The 22180-nt window shown below is 39.9% G+C and overlaps 1 protein-coding gene across 1 annotated transcript; it reads left to right on the top strand.

The window, feature by feature from the left end:
• The first annotated feature begins 4431 nt into the window (after positions 1–4431).
• Kkv (hyaluronan synthase-like protein kkv) lies at positions 4432–22180 on the top strand. Its single transcript, XM_076312532.1, has 20 exons — positions 4432–4544; positions 5190–5434; positions 6561–6854; positions 7593–7802; positions 8487–8831; positions 9713–10104; positions 10724–10991; positions 11209–11471; positions 11869–12079; positions 12161–12408; positions 12551–12743; positions 12854–13008; positions 13093–13398; positions 15901–16148; positions 16647–16959; positions 18409–18585; positions 20505–20672; positions 20743–20971; positions 21539–21889; positions 22116–22180. Exons 1-19 carry the CDS (start codon positions 4432–4434, stop codon positions 21856–21858), a joined length of 4698 nt encoding a protein of 1565 aa, XP_076168647.1. The 3' UTR covers positions 21859–21889; positions 22116–22180.

Below are 22180 nucleotides of genomic sequence, written 5' to 3'. Positions count from 1 at the left end.
GAGGAGAGCAAACAATTCCATGGTGGACAATGACTCATAGGACAACGGCCTTAAGACGACGAAAAGTGGTAGCCTAGGGAGTAGAAACATGGTAACACTCAACCATCCAAACCCACGGCATTCTGTGGCCGTGCTGGTGGCATTTATGCATACGAGTATAACTTATGGTCGAAATAAAACACGAGAAGAATAGACTGTACGGTATCTGATAAGCTCGGTGTAAACGTTTCCTCGTATTTTTACATATTTCCACGGGGTTCGGATGCTTTGCCAATCCAAGGACGATTTCTCGATACTCGAATATCGAACAGAGGAAGGGAAAATATTTTGCCGACACGTAGAAGTTGAAACTTAAAATCGCACGCTTCGAACTTATACCTGTTCACTGGCTTATATTTGACAAATTACTTTCCAGTTACAATTTTAACGACTTACGATTTTAATTAGTCGAAAGAAGTTTTCTCGAACATCCCGATTAATCTCCAATTATAAACTCGATGTTTTCGTTATCGATCACTTCGTGTTGGAGATTAATTTTTTTTCAACGATGGAAATTAAAATTTAGTCGTACTTTTGCATTTTTAATTAATTCTCAGTGACGCAGAGTGTATTTTGCGTAGGAGAAAGGATCCAGAGCGACACGAAATAAAAGTTAACGTTCTTATCAATTTTATGGGGCGACAATGAGTAGCGAGCGATTTACGATGAAATGTACTTTTATTTTCTCTTATTTCGAGATCATAATACGCAAGGACGTATCGAACAAATAGCGCTAGAACTATAATCGAGTGTGATACATTTCGAAGCAAGGTGTTATCGCGCATAGTCCACCTTGACGAGAACTAATCTTTCGTTTCTAAGCTTATCTTTCTACGGCTCTAGGTGTTTCTTCTGTTTCTATCTCTTTCTTCCGTTGGGTGGGTACAATAATCATCCAACTACGTGCTTTTATACGTTCGTGTATAAAACTTTGTGACGCATACGTTGCCTCTGAACGTACAAAACGCGTTACTGTGTAGTTTCAACGGATAATGTTTAATCCATCGGTGTCGATGGATGTCTCGTTAAGTGGTCGAAGGGAAAAAAAATGTTCTGCTATCTCGTTCCGTGTATAATAACGGAGCCACGGACGTTGGTAGTGTGCTCTTCGACGAAAGGAGGTATTTTTCGACGAAGATACGATTCGAATCTATTAATATCGATTTATTTGGCGGTTGATGGCCGAAATGTTCGTCAAGTCGAAGAAATTTTCGCGCTCGTCGTGGCGAGAGCGTGGCTTCACACGGAAACCCAGAGCAGTTTCTATTTTCTAAGCCGGGAAAACGAGAAGTGAATGTGAACCGGAGCGTAGTTGCTCGATTTTATTCGTTGTGTAACGACGAGCGATTATTCGAGCACGCGAATTCAATATTAACTGGAACGCAATTACTACAACCGTGGTAATATTACCGCAAAAATCGGAGACCTTTGATGAGAATTACGGTGAATGAAAGTAAAGCATCGCTATAGGATTATTATTATTAATAATAAAACACGACCGGCAGCGTTATCAGCGGGACAATAGATCGGAGAAGATTTCCAACAATGAAAGGGAATTGTACGCGATCGAAATTCGTTGCTGCCCTATTTTATAAATAATAACCCCAGAGGAAGGCGGGGGGGGGGGGGGGGGGGGGGTTAAAAACAACGGTGTATCGCTGCTCGTTAAGTATTGAGTCAGAGAAAGCAACGAACAGGGAAAGGAATTTAACGCACCGATTATTCTCGCTTTTTACGTTCTAAGAGAACCGTTTAACGGTGTAACTGGAATTGCGTACACGAGTAACAACACAAAAGAGACGGAAGAGGTTTAAAGGGAAAGCTTCTTAAAATAATCAAAGGATAATCCAATTGCACGATTTCATTCGCATTAAGTCGTTTATTATTTCGAAGGTTCCATAAACCGCGCGAGTTAGCTCGGTAAAAGTATCGTTAAATTGGTACGAAACTATCCACTCCGGGCGAGTTTTATGCGTTTCGCTGCGAAATCTCGAAGCAATGAAAATAACTGTACGAACGGTAGAAGATACGTGTGCTCGAACCAAGAGTAATGGAACGGTTACGAGAAACAATTACGTTTCGCGATTCGTTCGTTTTCGTGTAGAAAGAAAAGTCGTCGAAAGGAAATGATTGCCACGGAGCGTTAACAGAAAACCAGACGGTAGAGAAGGAAGGTTGAATCGACATTCACCCGGTGTCGACATTGAATTCTTTGTTCGGAGAAATATGGAAAAAAAAAAGATCTTCGGACGGTGGGAACAACCCGGTCGGATTAATCGGCGGCGTTCCATCGGGTAACCCTGAAACGTTACCGGTCAGTTTTCCCTGACTTTGTAGAAAACATTCGAGACAAACAAGGGTGAGGTAGAAGGAGTGTCTACGGTGCGAGGATGCAAGGAGCGTTGCGAGCGGTGCCGAGGGGGTGAACCCGAGGAATGAACGAATCCGTGACGTGCCTCGAGGGCAGCAACCGACACGGCGAGTTGCAGTGGACGTCCTTGCTATGTTATCTTTCACAGTTCGTTCCCTTTCACTTTCAGTGTCCAGGAACCAGAAAGCCCAGACCTCCGCGAACAAAGATACGCCTCCGCCTTCGCGTTGTCCATGCGAGATTGAAACGCCGCGAGAAGAACCTCCGTCTCGTCCACGCCTCCTTCTCTCCTCTCATTCTGCCCTATTTCGTCGCTTAATAGCGCCTGGCTCCGCTAGTCTCGATAATTAGACACCACGGAAACAGGGGCAACTAAGTACACTTGTCGAACAAACGTGTATCACGCGATTCGATTCTCAATTCTATCTCGATGTTTGATCGTCAAACAGCGTCCAACGTATGGGAGACCTTATCGTCAACGTATCGTGCTCAAATATAACACCGATGTCGGTGGCTTTCGCGTTCCTCCAGCTACGAAACCAACGGAAATTGTTTATTTGTTCTTCGTGCGCGATTCGGCGATCGACACGATCGCGGTTAAGTTTTCGATTTACGCGCGAGCTGTTCCGTAATTTGCCAGGCCCTATTCAGGTGTTGTACACCCAAGAAACGATAAGAAGAAGTTTGTACAAATTTAGCTGTCTTCGTTCACGAGATACGAGAAACACTTGCGAGAAAATATTGAAACAGCACGATTTAGAATTGAGCAAGGTTTCCAACAAATTCGAGAGACACCAAGAATCATCGAGAGAGTATTCGTATCGATGATAAAAACCGTCCATAGGATTCCTTAGAAATGCAAGGTGGTCGTTTTGGTTATCGTGGGTAAAGGTAATCGGATAACGTGAAATTCGTTGTATCGTCTCGTAAACCTGGACAAATAAAACGTACGTTTACGCGAACGTTTTATTTTCGGGTGTAAACTCTCGAGTGTGGGTCCCACGAATCGCGAGTCACCTTGCGCGCGCGTTTTCTTTTTTTTTTTGTGTTTTCGAGGCACCTCGGTGTGTTTTCCGTCACTTCGAGCCTCTCCGTTGAATTCTTACGAAGTGACCGAACGGAGTATCCGCTAGTCTGGCTACGTGTTCCAATTTCGATGAATCACTGATAATAATTCATTTACCGGAGGAAGTGTTTCACAACCACGGATCGCGAGCGAATACCAACGAGATCGTTTATTTTTCATACCAACGAGATCGATCACTTTTCACGAAAGACACGATGGTCGTTACCCTGTAGAAACTAGTCGTCGGTTACGGGGCACGTCGATTGCTGACAGATGTAGAAAGCTGGCTGCCAATCGATCCGTTACGTAGCGTTTACTCCATCATTGGAATTTAATTCGGAGAATGAAATTTTTATGAACCGTTCAACGATTTTACCGCCGATCAACGGAGAAAAGCCTTTACGCGATAGTACACACGTTTCACCCAGGGTTCCCTCCTCGTTGTATTATTATCCGATTATGGGCTTGCAATCGAGGTTCCCTATTCCGTGCTCGCACTTTCTTCTTAACATTTTTTTTCTCGAGCGTACCGACTTGCCACGAAACGGACGAGTCAAGAACCGGATCTAAATACCCAAAATACGGCATCGTAACCTAAACGAAAAACATACGACACGAGACAGAAATTAGTATTCCGGTGACATCCGATTTTAGTAGGAAGAACAACCACGAAAGTCGTTGATTTCAGGGTGAACTGAAATATTCGGTAGATACACGCCGGAATATTTCGTGAAATTAACAGTGAATTTGGAACAAACAGAGAGGAGAAACGATTTCAAAGAATCGTTTTTATTTGTATCTTTCTACGATTAACCGTTTAATAAAGTAAAACGGACGAAAACGCAATGTGTTGTGTCTTTGTTAGCGTTTCGAAAATTTTAAGAATTGTTTACGGTGCGACGATAAACACAGAGCCATTTATTTTTTCTAACGTTGTATTTTCTTACTTTGCAGAATGTCGAAAAATCAGACACAAAATGCAATGATGCCGGGCGATGCAACGGTCGCTGGTGCGGATGACTTTTCAGACGGCGAGAGTACCCCATTGAGTCAAGACTATGGCGAAAGGTATGTGGCAAATGTATCCTTGCGAAGTAACCACGGTATTCGCAAACATTGTCCGACGTTTTGTTCCGAAAACGAAAAACGAAGGAAGTATGGCCGTTCTTTGTGTCGGCCAGACCGCCACGCATTCCAGGATGCATCAATCGCTAAAGTTGCTCGAGTCCAATTTTCTTCTTTTGTGCTCTTTTAATGGAATACACGACCAAATAGCGAAATTAGAAACCGAATTTGCATATTATTTACATCGAAGTTTCTAATTTTTCTTTTTTTTTTTTTGTACATAAAGCGTGCACGATAGAAACTTTGCACACGTGTAGTACTCGATACGTTGAACGCAGAAGCGAAGAAAAATTCAAAAATCAACCCATTTCGAGTTAAAAACGGTTTCTCTCCGTATTGGTGATCGCGTACTCGGTTCTCTGACGGTATTAATTAATATTTTATCTCGATCGCTTTTACGCGTACGCGCCAAATTATGCGTTCGCGTAAAATTATTTTTATTTTACAATTTGTGCGACGGTACGAATTTTTGAACATCATGCTGTGCATCGGACGATTAAAGCGATGAAACGACATTATCGTTTTAGTTTAGAATTTCGGTAATAACCTTGATCGAAAACTCGAACTCTTCTTTTTCCTTTGTTTTAGTCAGAGGATGGTCTTGGAAACAAAAGGGTGGGACGTGTTCCGGAATCCACCAGCCAAAATCGATTCCGGTTCGATGGCCAATCAAAAATGCCTAGAGGTAACGGTACAGATAACAAAGGTCATCGTTTATCTTTTAGTTTTCGTGATAGTGCTAGGAAGCGGTGTAGTTGCCAAAGGAACAATTCTATTCATGACATCGCAGCTCAGAGCCGATCGAAAAATCGCTTACTGCAATACGCATTTAAGTAAGTAATCAATGAACTTTCACGCACGTTACATAATTACTAAGAGGAGTTATTTAAACGCGATTGGAGTGAATGTGCATCGAGTCGAGGGAATCTGTTATACGATATTTTCGATCCCGTTCGAAAAATGATTTTTCACACACATCGTTCGTGAACGATGCTCACAAAAGTAGAAAATGCTTCGATGGTTTCATAAGCAAAGTAATTTGTTCTGTTTTCACTTAACTCCGTTGGATCGGTAATTACACGTTCCTGTGTACGTAATAACGCGTATTACTTTTAGATACGTCACTATTTATGAGTGTTACGCGAGCGGGAAATGAATAAAATAATTCGTTGAAAATAATGAAACAGGCCGGGCAATCGTAATAAACGAGTGAACGTGGTACACAAAAGGAATACATTGACGTACCGTTATTATGAAAAGATACACGATGCTGTTGCGTTTATCTTTGCCCGTTTCCCGCGAAGAGAAACGTGCAACGAGTCTGTAACATAGTTGAACTTCTGGTCGAGAGGTTGCAAAGTAATAATACTTTTGCTCCAGGATTAATACGCTACAACGGCGTTTCGTATTTGCGCGGAATTTCGTTTTCCAAACGAGCGATCAACGAGATCGAAGCTTCATCCGGTAAAACGGATCGTACAGAGTAGCGTAATGTAATATAAAAAGTAGACCGTGCTCATGACATAGTTACGATGAAGTGTTTCGCCGCCAACACGTACACACACACACACACGTATGTACATTTTATAATACGGGTAAACGGGAGAAAGTACGTGAAAACAAGTCGAAACGCCCTGGAAATTTTTCCTCGATCTTAAATAATGGAAAGGTAATTGGAAAATTAATTAATCGTGTAATTTTGCAATTCAGATACGATCGTGTGGTCCGTGTAGTCGTATACTCGATGTACTCCGTGCAGCCGTGTACTCTATGTAGTCGTGTACTCCATGTACTCCGTGTCGTGTACTCCGTGGGTGCTCCTTTCGATGCAAATAGATTTTCCGTTTATTCTTGGCAGTGTGGTATTCCAAACGAAAGATCATTCTCGTCGATGATTTACCACGGATATTCGAGAAACGAGCGGAACATTATCTTTTTAGTTCGTTGTCTTTTTTACAGTGCGGGGAAAACAATACGTGGCTATGTTATCGGAAGAGGAGAGGATAGCGTGGATCTGGTGCATCATAATTGCATTCGCGGTGCCAGAATTCGGGACGTTGATTCGTAGCCTTCGAATATGCATTTTCAAGTCGTGGAAGAAGCCACCGGTTTCCCACTTCCTTCTCGTTTTTCTTATGGAGACCTTCCACGTGGTCGGTCTGGCTCTAATGTTTATGTCAGTGCTTCCCGATTTGGACGTCGTTAAAGGCGCGATGCTGACGAACTGCGTCTGCTTCGTACCTGGATTGCTAGGTAAATAACACAATTCTACGTTGATTAATACAATTCGAAGCTTCAATTGAGTATAAATTGCGTGGCGAACCACGTGACGGGACAATTGTTGATATCGATCGAAGTACGGTGTTTTGGGGAACTAAATGCACGATTGTATCTACGTTAACGTTAGATTGTTTGGTGTCTGCGAGGTAATCGATACGTTTCTTTGAAATCGCCAACATTTATTTATACGCTCTGTATAGAACTCGGAGAGGGATCCACGAATCCTTCAAATATTCTACAGGACTGTACAACTTTGTATATATTATTTTTTTTATTCCTAGTAAAAGATTTATGTTGTCCGTTAAACGAACGAGTAGAATCGATACGAACGATAAATTCTTCCGCTGCAAGATATTCGTAATACCTCTTTGAAGAAATTCCAGCGTGAGAAAGATTCTCCGGTGAAAAGATTCTAACGAAAAAGAAATCTAGCGCAGAGGCGTAAAATAGAGTTAACCGTGCATCGAGTTTCTATCGTTGATTTTGAAACGTTACCATTTGGCGAGTGTGTTTGTTTTCTTTTTTTTTGTTTCGTTCGATGGGATTGGTACGGTTTAAAGCGTGGACCGGTTCTTGTGTTTAAAACGAAATCGAATACCGAACCGACGGTTTCAAGTGGAATGCTTTTCCATTAAATGATGCTATCTTCGATCGTATTGTCCTCGAGGTATTTCGAATCGAATTAAGATAAAGACCATCCGCTTCTTTAAGGGCTTCTCTCTCGCAATAAGAACAAAGACGAATCGAAGAGATTTGTCTTGGTGCTGATCGATATCGCCGCATTGGCTGCTCAAGGAACTAGTTTCGTCCTCTGGCCATTATTAGACAGCTCCAGGCCATCATTGTGGCTCATACCACCAGCACTGTTTCTGGTCTCCTGTGGCTGGTGGGAAAATTATGTTTCCATGCAAAGTCCGATCGGTAAGTAACATCGCTGCAATAAACGGGAGATTATTAAACGGTAGCTGTTATTCGTGGAATCCGTGTGGAACGCGACAGAAAATATTTGCGTCGGCGACGGAAATTATAGAAAACTTTTACAGAGCTATTGCCGGAATTTTGAGAAACTTTGAACTTTAATAAGTTTCAAAGAGTGGAGGGACGATAGTACCCCGAACGTTTACTTGGTTCTCGATTACCTTTTCCAACCGATCCAATATCTTGGAACGTTTCTTATTTTCATCTTTCTTTCGTTTCAACGTTTTACGCTTTCATAAAGAATTCGAATTTCAGATTGTTTCTCTTGATTTTCCATTTTTTTTTTTCTTTTACCATTCATAAACCGTTTCATGAACTACACGACTGGGAATCAGATTACAGTCGTTTGAATAATATTCGATAAAATTGGAATTTAATCTTCAGAAATGAAAAAAAATTGTTGGAACGAAATTCACATTTTGTTATCGATTACGCGCCGAACATGTATGGAACGTTAGGCGAAACTAAAGATAATTTAAAATTGGTATCGTCGCTAATCGATTAATACTTTCACGCTGGACTGAAAATTCATTTTTCCGATACTCGTGGTACTCTCGTTTGAAAACTCATTCACGATAGGAGAAAATATGTAAAATTACCGTCAAACGTATGCATTTTTGTCACCAGGATTCGTTCGGTCACTGGGAAGGGTGAAAAAAGAATTGAGACTGACCCGATATTTCACCTACATATTCATGTCGGTCTGGAAGATTATAGCATTTTTCATCAGTACTTTGCTGATACTTTACGTCAAAGGTGAAACCGTGGGTCATTTATTCTCCATGCTAAGCAGTGCTTTCGGAAAGCACGATATTATGGTATCGGCAGTAAGCTCGGACACGACCAGCAGGATAACCGACATTACCAATGTGTTCGAAATCGATGATAAAATCCCTATCCCCGCGTCAGTGACAACACCTATATACATTCTGCTGTTGCAAATATTCGGGGCTTACTTCACTTACATTTTTGGTAAGTAGTTTCGCAAATGCGTTCGACTGTTGCACCCCGAAGGTGGATTCTCGTTTCGTCGCGTCAACTTTCTTTCGTGCAATCTCCTTTATTCGTGCACCAATCTCGCTAATTTTACATAACTTTTTACACGATTTATACTTTACTTCTCGTTCAATCACTTATACGATCCTCTTGCTCGTCTTGCATTATGAACGTGTCGATGGGAAAGGAATTCGTCGAATTTGAGTAACGTTAAGAGCAAGATGGCACTGATGACAATGAAATTCAACAAGTTCGTTTCCTTCGTGTACAGTTTTCATTTTGATTATCGTTTCTCGCAGCTTCGGTATTCTCATTTCCGCGTAACCTTTCCAATGCGATGCGTTCCATAGTGAAATGTTGTTTTATCCATTATGCAATAACTCGCGCAAATATCGTTCTGTTTTTCTCTCGGAATTTTTTTCGTTCACTCTACAAACGTTCTTACGGAAGTTATTCGACGGTACAGCTGTCTATTAAAAGTTATCGAAGTTATTGACAAACAGTTTTCGTTTTTAAAATGTGCAAGCGTTGCTGGTTTCGATTAGTAAATAAGCTACGCTTGGTAAGCTGTCAGTTACAGAACGTTTCGGCAAAGAAAATTCGTCGCGTTTCTTGGAAATCGGATTGGAAATTTACAAGTTGGAAACATATGGAAAGATTGGTAAATTTAAATAAAATAAGAGAACGAGTTTAAGTTTTAAAATATGAACTTTATTATCCTGTTAATGCGTTTTTAGATAGATAGTTATTAGAATAGATATTCAACGAGTGAAAGAGTGAACGAAATTTGACATTAGTTATTGGCGAATAAAAATTCAAAAACACACGAGGGGTAAACCGTGTTTTACATTTTCCAGGGAAATTCGCGTGCAAAATTCTGATACAGGGGTTCAGTTATGCCTTCCCTGTAAATTTGACAATACCGGTATCGATCTCCTTATTGATTGCCGCTTGTGGTTTACGGAACAACGATCCTTGCTTTTTCTCTGGTACGGTTCCGGATTATTTGTTCTACGAGACGCCACCGTTGTATTTTCGCAACGATTTTGTGTCGAAGCAATACGCCTGGGTGTGGTTACTCTGGCTGCTATCTCAAACATGGATTACTTTGCACGTCTGGACTCCAAAATGCGAACGTCTAGCTGCCACGGAAAAGCTTTTCGTTATGCCTATGTACGACTCTTTGTTAATCGATCAGTCGATGGGTTTGAACAGAAAACGAGACGATCAACCGGAGGTGAAAGTCGAGGTACATAGAAAAGTTTATTTTCAGCAATAAGACATACCTCAGGATCGGTCTAAAAAACTGATAAATTGTTAGGGATGTTAATATTCGTGTGAAAATGTTGTGAAAACAGTGTTAATAGTGTTAATGCTCGAGTAGCTAAATTAGTCCAAAGTTTTATCATCGTCGTAAGATAGGTATACAGTTAATTTAGCGTTACTACGTTCATTAATTATTTATTATACTGCACGAGATACCAAGTTTCTAAAAGACGAAGGTAAAATTAATCAATAGTTAAGATTGTATTAAAGTACGACACTGTGTAGAAAAATCAACGATATTCAACATTTTGAAAACTCCCTCGACACACGATTATATATCGTATAAGGTTTAACGTATTTAAAGTTCAACCAAATCCAAAGTATTATCCCAAAAGAGGTCCGAGTTTGGTCATCGACAAATGGAACAAGTATATTTGAGTATACTAGGCTAGGAAAAAAACTGTAAAGGAGTTATTAGAATTTGAGACGATTTAACGCTTTATCGAACGAATGATCCATTTTTAAGGGCGATTAAAATAACTTGGAGATAGGGATATCATAATTGTACGTGAGAAGTTGTTTACGGTGTTTGTATGGTACAGGATCTGGCGGAGATAGAGAAAGAAAAAGGAGATGGAGATTACGAGACTATATACGAGCAAACGGACGGTCCAACTACACCCCCGTCGACTGTAAAAAGTAGCGATCACGTAACCAGAATCTATGCCTGCGCCACCATGTGGCATGAGAACAAGGAGGAAATGATGGAATTTTTAAAAAGCATCCTACGTCTCGACGAGGATCAATGTGCGCGACGCGTTGCCCAAAAATATTTGAAGGTTGTCGATCCAGACTACTATGAATTCGAAAGTAAGTTATTTGGATCAATGCACTTATCTGGTGTAAAAGATACATGTAAAACATTTATTCGAAAATTGGTCAAAGTCGTCGTACAAGATGACTAGATGTTTCTTACGGAGAGAATACTACAATGTTTTCTTTTTTTTTTTGCATTAAAATTACCACCTCGTCGCTTCGCACAAAAAGCTCTCCGTTACTTTACCGTATGTGAATATTGTTTTTTTAGCTCACATTTTCTTCGACGACGCGTTCGAGTTAGCGGATCACGATGAGAACGAGTCGCAAGTGAACAGGTTCGTTAAATTATTGGTGTACACTTTGGACGTGGCTGCATCGGATGTTCATCAGACGAGAATGCACGTGAGGGCTCCGAAGAAATATCCAACGCCTTACGGTGGTCGATTGGTCTGGACACTTCCTGGAAAAACGAAGATGATTGCTCATCTGAAGGACAAGAGCAAGATTCGTCACAGAAAACGTTGGAGTCAGGTACAGCGTCGTTGTTACAAATCATACAAAATTTCAAAGAAACGTTAAAACTGTTTAGACTTACCCGAATCAGAGTAAAGGTAATTGCAACATTTTTGTACATCGGTGTTGTCTTATACGGGATTGTCACTCTTTGCTTATCCTATTGTGTTTATATCGAACGTGCACACAACGATCATTATCGAATATAGAACGTTTTCTTAATCGCGTGTATCGTGCTAAACATTTACGGTTACACCTCGTTGGTCTTGAGCTGTCGGATGACTTTTACCCGACCGTATATTACAGTAATGATGAAAATTACTAGAGACACAACAGGGTGGTGCCGTTTTACTACCGCGAGCAACTCTGAGCAATATACCGTTACGTATGATTAATGTACTTCTCTTTTCTTCAGGTTATGTACATGTATTACTTACTCGGGCACAGATTGATGGAGTTACCAATTAGCGTAGATCGTAAGGAAGTAATCGCGGAAAACACTTATTTACTTACTCTCGACGGCGATATCGATTTCCAACCAGCCGCTGTGAAATTGCTCGTGGACCTGATGAAGAAGAACAAGAACCTCGGCGCAGCCTGTGGTCGCATTCATCCGGTTGGCTCGGGTAAGCCTCGATGGAAAAAGTGAATAGTCAAGGGTGAACAGATTTCACGATTAATGTCGTCGATTTGTTTGTTTGCATCAGGACCCATGGTGTGGTATCAGATGTTCGAGTACGCGATCGGTCATTGGCTACAAAAAGCAACCGAGCACATGATCGGTTGCGTACTTTGCAGCCCGGGGTGCTTCTCTCTCTTCAGAGGAAAAGCTCTGATGGACGATAACGTGATGAAGAAGTACACCACGAAATCCGACGAGGCGAGACATTACGTTCAGTACGATCAGGGAGAGGACAGATGGCTTTGCACGTTACTCTTGCAACGAGGTTACCGGGTAAGAATTTCGTAACTTTGTGCAAAGTTAGACGCTAATTGATAGGTGGATAGCGTTATCTTCGCGTGAAATTCGATTTTCTCCACTTCGAAGACCGCGATACGAACGGAGAATTTTTAATTTTGTCTTTCAAACGTTACAGGTCGAGTATTCCGCGGCTAGCGATGCTTACACTCACGCACCCGAGGGTTTCAACGAATTTTACAATCAACGTCGTCGATGGGTACCCTCCACCATAGCCAACATTATGGATCTTTTGATGGACGCGAAACGAACGATCAAAATTAACGATAATATTTCTCTACCTTATATCTCCTACCAGATATTGCTGATGGGTTAGTTGAATGTCGATCGAACGACACAAACTTTGAATCTCGAATAATTACGAACGTATTTGGATTTAACATTGAAATCTGCTCATAAATCTCGTACACTTTTCTTTCAGGTGGTACTATTTTGGGACCGGGTACGATTTTCCTTATGTTGGTGGGTGCTTTCGTGGCTGCCTTCAAAATCGATAATTGGACCAGCTTCTACTACAATATTATTCCTATCTTGCTTTTTATGATAATATGTTTTACGTGTAAAGCAAACATTCAGGTAAGTCGGTCCGCTCCGAGAGATTCGAGTTTCGAATTGTTACGCTTTAAGTGATCGTTTTTCTTCGACGTGATTGTTTTTTAGCTTCTGTGCGCACAAATATTGTCGACAGGATACGCGATGATAATGATGGCCGTGATCGTAGGTACGGCCCTCCAGCTTGGAGAGGACGGTATCGGATCACCTTCCGCGATATTCTTGATATCATTGTCCAGTTCCTTCTTCATTGCAGCCTGTTTGCATCCCCAAGAATTCTGGTGCATCGTACCTGGAATCATTTATCTCCTCTCGATACCTTCCATGTACCTTCTCCTGATTCTTTATTCGATTATAAATTTAAACGTCGTCTCCTGGGGCACACGCGAGGTTCAAGTAAAAAAGACTAAAAAGGTTCGTCTTTCGAAAGTCTTCGTTCGTTCAATTTTTGCTTCTGCTTTGCATCATTTGCGGGTTTTTTTTTCAAGTAATTAAAGGCGATGATCGGATATGGAGAAATAATGCAGAATCGAAACGCTGAAAAAATGATCAATGGATACGTATGTGACATTGTCTAATATAAAATATTTATTTCTACCGTATCGAAGTCCGATCATTTCAATAAGTTACAAGCTTTATCGTGCCACGATTAAACAGAGCTAGCAGAATCTTTTAATGTGGTGATTGCTTTCTTTCGGTTCGGTGCACAACTCAAAGGCAGCTTTCTTGTTTGCAAATGTACGTGATCTTTTTTTTTCTTTGTTGACAAAGAGATCTATGCAAACGAAATATCGAGGATACACTTTTACTGTCCCTGGTTGAGCTCGTACCAATGTACATATCGAATTAATCAGTAGATTAAATCCTCTTTAAACTTTGGTATTCGATGAATTAAAAATTGGCATTCAGTAGCGGACCCGAGAAAAAGTAGAAAGTCTGCAAAATCTATGGCCAACTTATTTTACCACATCTTCCGAGTGACTTTAATTTATCAATGAAAACCTTTTTTATTATACTATATTATAAAGAAGCTTTTTCAGTGGTAAATTTCTTAACAAGTACTTCATCAAGAGCAATTTTCAGGTTTCCACCCTTTCAGGGACTTTTCTTCTGAACTTGCATTTGATTTACAGGTACTACCAACACCACTGTACAACAAACTAAAGCAAAAATATAGATCAATTCGATCTTGTAATATGTTGAGCGGACGATGAAAATATTAGTATCTAATTGTATACGAATCAAATGTTATTCGACGATGTGAAAAGTTTATGGATTAATGTAAACGTTCAAAATTCTGAAACATTTTTCCCTTGCACAATTCATTTCGATTAATTCGTAAAAATACTATGTCCGCTCTCTTTGAATTCCAAGAAAATATCGAGCCGAATTTCACTTATTATCTCTATCCCTTTCTCGCTCATTTGATAGGCATGATAATCAATTAGAAATTCTACGTAATGTGTTTCGAGTTGCTACGAACGCGAAATATTTCAACATATTCGAAGCGGGTACCATGAAGTCTTAAAAGATACAATGCAAAACTCTGCGATTAAAACTACGTATTTCCGCAAGTCCTCGATCATTCGTTTCTACATGACTAAAAATTTGTACGCAGTAACATTTAACGCGGTATTAATATTAACAATGGTGTAATAGATATACGTGGCGGGACTCATCAGCAGCTTGTACGGCATGATAATGGTCGCTGTCTTCGTTGGTATTGCGATAAGCATTGTGCAGGACGGGGTGTTATCGCCATCCGCGATGTTTTTAATATTGCTCATAGGTCAAATGGTGATAGCTGGAGTAGTACACCCTAAGGAAATGTATTGCCTACTATACAGCCCCCTCTATCTCATAACTGTACCCTCGATGTACGTGGTGCTTATTATTTACTCCTTCTCCAATATGAATGATATCACATGGGGCACAAGGGAGATACGGCAAAAAAAAACCGCCCCGGTAATTATTTGCACATTATTAACCGACTAACCGATCCGTTATGGATCTTTATGCTATTCTACAGACAGGATCATTCATTAATAATAATTGAATACCTTGTAACGAGGACTAAGAATTATATTATAAATGTAAAACTTTTAACCACTTTTCTGTGAAATTTTGTTCAATGATCGGTCTAAAAAATACAACGTTGTCTTACATCACTTTTTAAATATTTAAGGGTAGCTACGGAAACATATTGAAATATTTTTGCTGAAAACTTTTAGTATTCCTTCATTTATTTTATTATTTATTATTTTAGTCGCTGATCGCGTTTAACTGGCTACTACTTAGACCGTGTTATCTCGATTGCGGTCGTTAAGTGGTTAGAATAGTTTTTGATACGCACACCAAAGGAAGTATAATAAAAATATGATATAACGTTGATCGAATATCGTAGTAACTGCATCTCGTGCATTTGATAAATTAATTCACATTTATTCTTATAAAATAGTTTCAAAACGTGGAAGTAAAAAATTTTAAATAAATTCGACAATCGTGTAACACGGGTTACAACGAAATAACGTGTAAATTGTTAAAAAATATGACCATTATTAGATGACTTCTGTTAAGAAAAAAGTATTCTTTAAACTCTCATTGTTCAGGATACATTTAACTACAAATATTTACCGGATCTGCTTGCATTTGGAATTATGTTTATTAACCCAATGCTTACTGCGATTAATGAGTTTGCAATGAACTCCACTTACTACCGCAATTATTAATTATCACGGAATCCCATCGAAACGAATCGTAATTAACAAGTACCTAGTTATAAGTAATTTTATTAACTTTTAACTTTCTAACAACAAGAGCTTTGCACCTGGTCTTAAAAATCATTTGCATCTACGATTATTCTTACGTTCGATGCTACGATTAATGTGTTTTGTATTCGCTTCGTTGAACAAATAGGAACTCGAACAAGAGAAACGGGAAGCCGAGGAGGCGAAGAAAAAAGCGAAACAAAAATCTTTGTTAGGGTTCCTCCAAAACGGTGTTGGTTCGAACGACGACGAAAAAGGATCGATAGAAGTTTCCTTGGCGGGATTATTTAAGTGCATGTTCTGCACACATGGTCAAACTTCGAACGAAAAGCAACAGCTGGTTGCAATTGCCGAATCCTTGGAACAACTCGGGAAACGCTTGGAGACCATGGAAAGGTTTCTAAATTTTATATCTTTTGAATCACATTACGTTACACATCTCATTTCATATACAATACGTTATATTAAATCCATTGAATGTCACTGTGATTTGTATTTTTGAAAAATCGTCAAACAAGTATAGTCGATCGACCGGTTCTATGTCAAATACCTGTATCGAGTCAGGTTTAAATGTCACCTATTTCTTAAATCGCTCACAACACGCCTAGAAAGTTCTACGTCTATCGCGACACGATAATTTAATTGAATTCTTGCGAATCTCAGCAACCGGATGTTTCGAATATTGTTGATAAAATGTATTTTCTTTTTTAATTTAATTTTAAGTCAAGTTTAAATGTCACCTATTTCTTAAATCGCTCACAACACGCCTAGAAAGTTCTACGTCTATCGCGACACGATAATTTAATTGAATTCTTGCGAATCTCAGCAACCGGATGTTTCGAATATCGTTGATGAAATGTATTTTCTTTTTTAACTTAATTTTAATCTTCATAGAGTTCTAGATCCACACGGACACGCGAGTCGTCGTCGACCATCTTCCGTTGCCTCTCGAAATCCTGATCATCTTAATCCTATCGACGAGCATCCTGCGGAGGACAAAAAATCCAATAGCGATACGGAAACTGTGACTAGTCAAAATACGGATGGCAATCGCGAGGTCAGCAATTTCCTCAGCCGTCCCTATTGGCTGAGCGACGACGGATTGAAAAAAGGTGAAATCGATGTCCTGTCGCTTCAGGAAGAACAGTTTTGGAAGGATCTCTTGGAGAAGTATCTGTACCCTATAGACGAGGATAAAGCGGAGAAGGTAAATACCATTAATTTAAAAATTTCCCTACAAGATTGTAGAGGTAATTTTGAATTTATTTTTCGTCTTACGTATTCGTTTCTTTTTTTTGCATTTGAATTGAATATTGGCGTCGTATAAAATTGGTACTTTTAGCGAATTTGGAGTACTAGAAATAATCACTATTTGAGAAATGAATAAGTATAATTTGTTAAGAAATTAATGGTTACTTGAAGAAATAGTTTCTCTAAAAATTAAATAGCTAACGGTAGGGTAATCAAGAATGATGAGTACCATCGAGTCAATTTATGTTCATTATTTATAGTACCAATATAATTTCCTTGTCTTTATTGCCGATCGAATTTTTGTTATTTTATCAATTAACGCGTTTCGAATTGGATTCATTGTTTTCGAGAAAGTTGTAATCGTAGCAAATTTATTTCGTACATGTTTTTGGTCGTTGCGTAATTGATTGATAATTATTTATAAATCGTGCATCTTATAACGAACCGAAGAATTTATCTTACTTTTGCCGAGTTACTTTCGTAAGTTCGAATCAAACTATCTCTATCGAGTATTTTTATTAATCCTCGTTAGATAAATAATTTACCGCTTCGTTTATACCGGTTTCGAATAATAAGTTCAATTGAATATTTCGCAACGTAATATAACGGAACAATGGTGTCAAACGAGAGTTAGATCGTCATGAGAAAGTCTTGAGAAACGATATTTTTACGGGAATAGAAGATTGATCAGGATTGAAAAGAAGGAAATTTACAGCAAAATAGTCAAATAAAAGAATAATCGATCCATGCTGCTTGCATCAGAAACGAATCGCCAAAGATCTAAAGGACCTACGAGACCAGAGTGTGTTCGCGTTTTTTATGCTGAATGCCCTCTTCGTCCTGATCGTCTTTCTGCTGCAATTAAACAAAAACTTGTTGCACGTGAAGTGGCCTTTCGGTATCAAGACGAACATCACCTATAACGACAACTCGCAGGAGGTAAAGACCGCTCCGTCCACGTCGAGTTATCCAACTCCTCAAATCTTTATCCACCCGAAAGCATCGTCCGTCCATGAATCATTTATCACTCGCGTTTTAATATTTTTTTTTTATTTTTGGCTTCGTGCGGCGAAACACTTTGAACGCGAAACAACATTCGGGACGTACGAACGTTACCGAGTACGCAAGTTGTGCGCACAATTCGCAAACAATCTGCATCTTTCGCGAAACTCCCGTCACGAATGCCGAAATTTGTTAAATATTTGCGAAAAACGTAAGTAAACGTTCGAATTGTTTCGCGATTTCACGCTGTTGTGTCTCTCGATTGTCTACGGAGGATTTAGATGCGAAAAATCGTGCCAAGACTTAGGAAAGGATTTTTCGAGGAGTTTCGTGGATCAACGACTGATTGGACGGAGCGTATTTTTTTTATATAATCGCTAATAAATTTCTTTTTCCACGACAGGCTCGGATCGCTGGTGACCTGGTCGAGCTGCGTAACAAGAGCGTGTTTGCGTTTTTTATGTTCAATGCGTTGTTCGTTTTGATCGTATTCTTGCTACAGCTGAACAAAGATCAGCTGCACGTTATTTGGCCGCTCGGAGTCAAGACGAATATCACCTTCGTTGAAGAGACATCGGAGGTACCTGGTATTACCAAACGAAAACTGAGAAACAGAGATGCCGTCTCACTGATGCATCGGGAGACTAACAGCTCCGTGTGCTCCGCTACTCACGCTTCTTCCTCGGACCCTAGCTCTTTAGTTTTTATTTAACGTCCGATTTCGGCTTATAGGGACGGTCAACCGAAATCGAAAGATAACGTCTCGACGAAATCGAGAACAATCCGTAGGGAAGGAATCTGCCAATCCAGGTCGCTGTACTGGAATTTGTATCCTGATCTTTTGTTTGTCGAACGAGCAGTTTCCAACGATTCAGTTATCCAGACTTATAGACAGTAGCCATTTTTTCCCCCCTAGACTGTTCACAAGCGTATACGTCGTGGGGAGAGACAACCGTCGAAAAAGTTGAACTTTTTTATCACGAACTATATATTTTGTCCATGATTGTCACAAATTTATACATTTTCTCTACCAGTTGATCGATCACATGTGGAGAATTTTCTTTTCGTGTGCTTTGTTACGTTGCTTAATTCAATAGTTACCCGATAGTATAATCATTATAGTTTCGTTTGTTTCGTACGATTTTCATCGAACGACACGTTATAGTGAGCACCGGAGCACATTGGAAAATGGTACCCTGTGGTAACGTTGCACCTACTTGGGACATGTTTGTGTTTTGTCAATAATGTGGATCATCGGCACGTGGAAAATTACCATTAACATGTTTGCACAGGTCTTCCCGGACGGAATGGAACACGGGGCGGAACCAAGCATCTGACTAGAAACTAGTTCACCACAAGTCACAAATAACATTGGCGCCTTCTTAATCAAGATTCTCGATTCTTCCTTAATCCTTTGTATCTTTGTTTATAGAATGAAACGGTACCCGCACCATAGGATACGTACCTTGACTAACATTAACCAACGGAAGTACGGAGATCGGTCGCGAAAAGAAACAATTACTTTTTAAATTGAACCCGGGAAAGTTCGTAGTAACTGTACGAAATTTTTTTCTTCGTCCGGAGAAGAAAGGCTCGAAGCTTTGAAAATTATTCTCGAAAATGATATTTCGAAATTTAGAGGATCAACGATTCGAAAGGGGTCTTAAGAGTTGTTCTCGCACGGTTCGATCGTTCTCTTGATTTCCGTATACGGTAGCTCTCTCGTGGCCCTACGTTTTCCAAATTCAAGTTAGAAGTTCAGTTTTTATTTTTCAATTCGTAGTAACACGTGTACAGTTTACGGGTCACGAAAGAGTCGAGATCAGAAGGCATCCTGAAACCATGTCCCGTCTTCCGCTCACCTGCCTGAATACGAACGAGGGGAGAATTGTTACGCAGGTTTTCGTTTTACATTCTTGTGTATCTAATTCTGATAATGCACTGCTAGGTATGACAGCAGAGGAGCACCACTAACAAGTTACTGTTAAATGTAACTAAACGGTGGCATGTACGAGTATATGTGTTCTGAGAAAATTTTTCTTACACCGTGTCCTGTTCGTGCGAACGAACAGTTACGTAATAGTTCATCGAGGAAAGAACGGAAACGAAACATTTTCAATTTTCCAACGAACATCTCTTTCGTACGATGTTGAGTATTTTCAACGAACAAGAGTTATCATATTTTCATATTTTTTTCGATGGAAACTATCGTTCCGCACAATCAGGACGTAATATTGTTATTTCATTGGGTGTCATCCAGTGCAGAGTATTTCGTAGATAGAACACGATGCTGAAACCTTTCGAGAACGTTTAACATACTGTACAGAATTATGCATGTTGATGTAATGAAATGACAATGAAAACGTATCGCAAATCAATAACCGCAACGTGAATCATTTTACATGTTACCTACCTGTTTCTCTATTAGCTTTTAAGTACATGTATACGCGTCTACATCGTCGTGCGTCGATCTCTTCTAACGATGAACACATCTCGTAGGTACACATTACAAAGGAGTATCTTCAACTCGAGCCAATCGGTTTGGTCTTCGTGTTCTTCTTCGCGTTGATATTGGTTATTCAATTCACCGCGATGTTGTTCCATCGATTTGGCACGTTCGCTCATATTTTGGCCAGCACCAGTTTAGATTGGTACTGTTGCAAGAAGGTACGTGTTACTCGTAACAACGTAAACGCGAAACTCGGTTTTTATTCATTTCCATTTCTTTTTGCGTTAGACCAAGGACTTGTCGGAGGAGGCACTGCTATCGAAACACGCCGTGGAAATAGTTCGAGATCTACAGAGATTAGACGGAATGGAGGGTGATTACGAGGAAGGTAGCGGTAGCGGCCCTGGTAGACGAAAAACTATAAGAAACCTCGAGAAGAGTCGTAGGAAAACGCAGGCAATCAATACACTCGATGTTGCCTTCAGACAACGATTCTTCAGCATGTCCGAAAGCAACGGTACGTGGAAAGTTTGCGCGATTCGTTTCTTGTGAAAGCTGACAATCGAAAGTACGTTTTACGAGGAGAGGATCCGAACCGGAGGATTCCTTCTTCTCCGAACGTGTCGCACATTTTTGCAATATTACACTAGATGCTTGAAATCGTATAACCAGTCGATCGTGATCGAAGGAGATCTTTCGACGTTCTATTTAAGAAACAGGTGATCGTTTTCAATTGGTTTGTAAGATTAATAAAAAAAGTTATTCAATACAATGTACTTTTGTCAAAAAATATCGAAACACTTGATCGAAAGATCGATCGATGTACTGGAAGAAACGGAAGCTGGTTTACTGAATTCTCCGCCAAGCTGGTTGAAAGTTCGGAACGAGCTCTGTAGTCTTTTAAATTACTATTTTTATAGACAATTTCACATAAAATAGACCGAGTGGGAGATTTTACAATTTTGTCTATTTCAATTTACTTTCAACTCGTATAAGTTTTCGATACGTCAAATATTAGTAATGAAACATTGAATAGATTTAATTTTATAATAAGAGATCTTTTACTACAAACGTTTCAATGTAGGTTTGCCGAGAAACATGTCGACGAGACGTTCCGCGAAAGCTTTCAAGGCTTTCGAGGGTCGCAGGAACAGTATAATGGCGATGAGACGGAAGTCACAGATGCAAACTCTAGGAGCGAATAATATGTACGGGGTGGCGGGGAATCCTCTAGGAATTCAAGGTCGTCCCTCCAGAAGCAGTCAGATTTCCGTCAAGGATGTTTTCGAGGGACACCCCGGTCACGTGAATTCCGCGTACGAACCGGATGAGAATACTGGAAGCAGTCTCAGACTTCATAATCTAGGTCAAAGTACGTGGAGGGAGGCTACCACAAACATCTGATCCAAACGTTTTTGCGAAAATATATATTCTGGTAAGTCTCGTCCACCTCAACTTGAAAATAAAATAATTCTCGTCCTCGAAGGACAATTTTTACACAAGACTCTTGTAACAAGATCTAATCCTCCACTGATTGTATTTTGGTAAATCCGAGTGAAATTTTTATTATTCGACTTCAATTACTATGGAACAAAGAAACAAATTTTTAGGATATCAAATTATCAAAGCTTTAGAAATATTAAGCAAAGTTTATTTTTCAGCCGAGAGAGCAGCAACGGCCATCGTTCACGTGCAATGGGAACCGGAAGTGATGCGACTAATGCAG

Source organism: Ptiloglossa arizonensis, chromosome 5 (genome assembly GCF_051014685.1).
Source record: "Ptiloglossa arizonensis isolate GNS036 chromosome 5, iyPtiAriz1_principal, whole genome shotgun sequence".
Lineage (NCBI taxonomy): Eukaryota > Metazoa > Arthropoda > Insecta > Hymenoptera > Colletidae > Ptiloglossa > Ptiloglossa arizonensis.
Note: the sequence above shows the minus strand (reverse complement) of the source record. Positions and strands in the feature narration are given on the sequence as shown.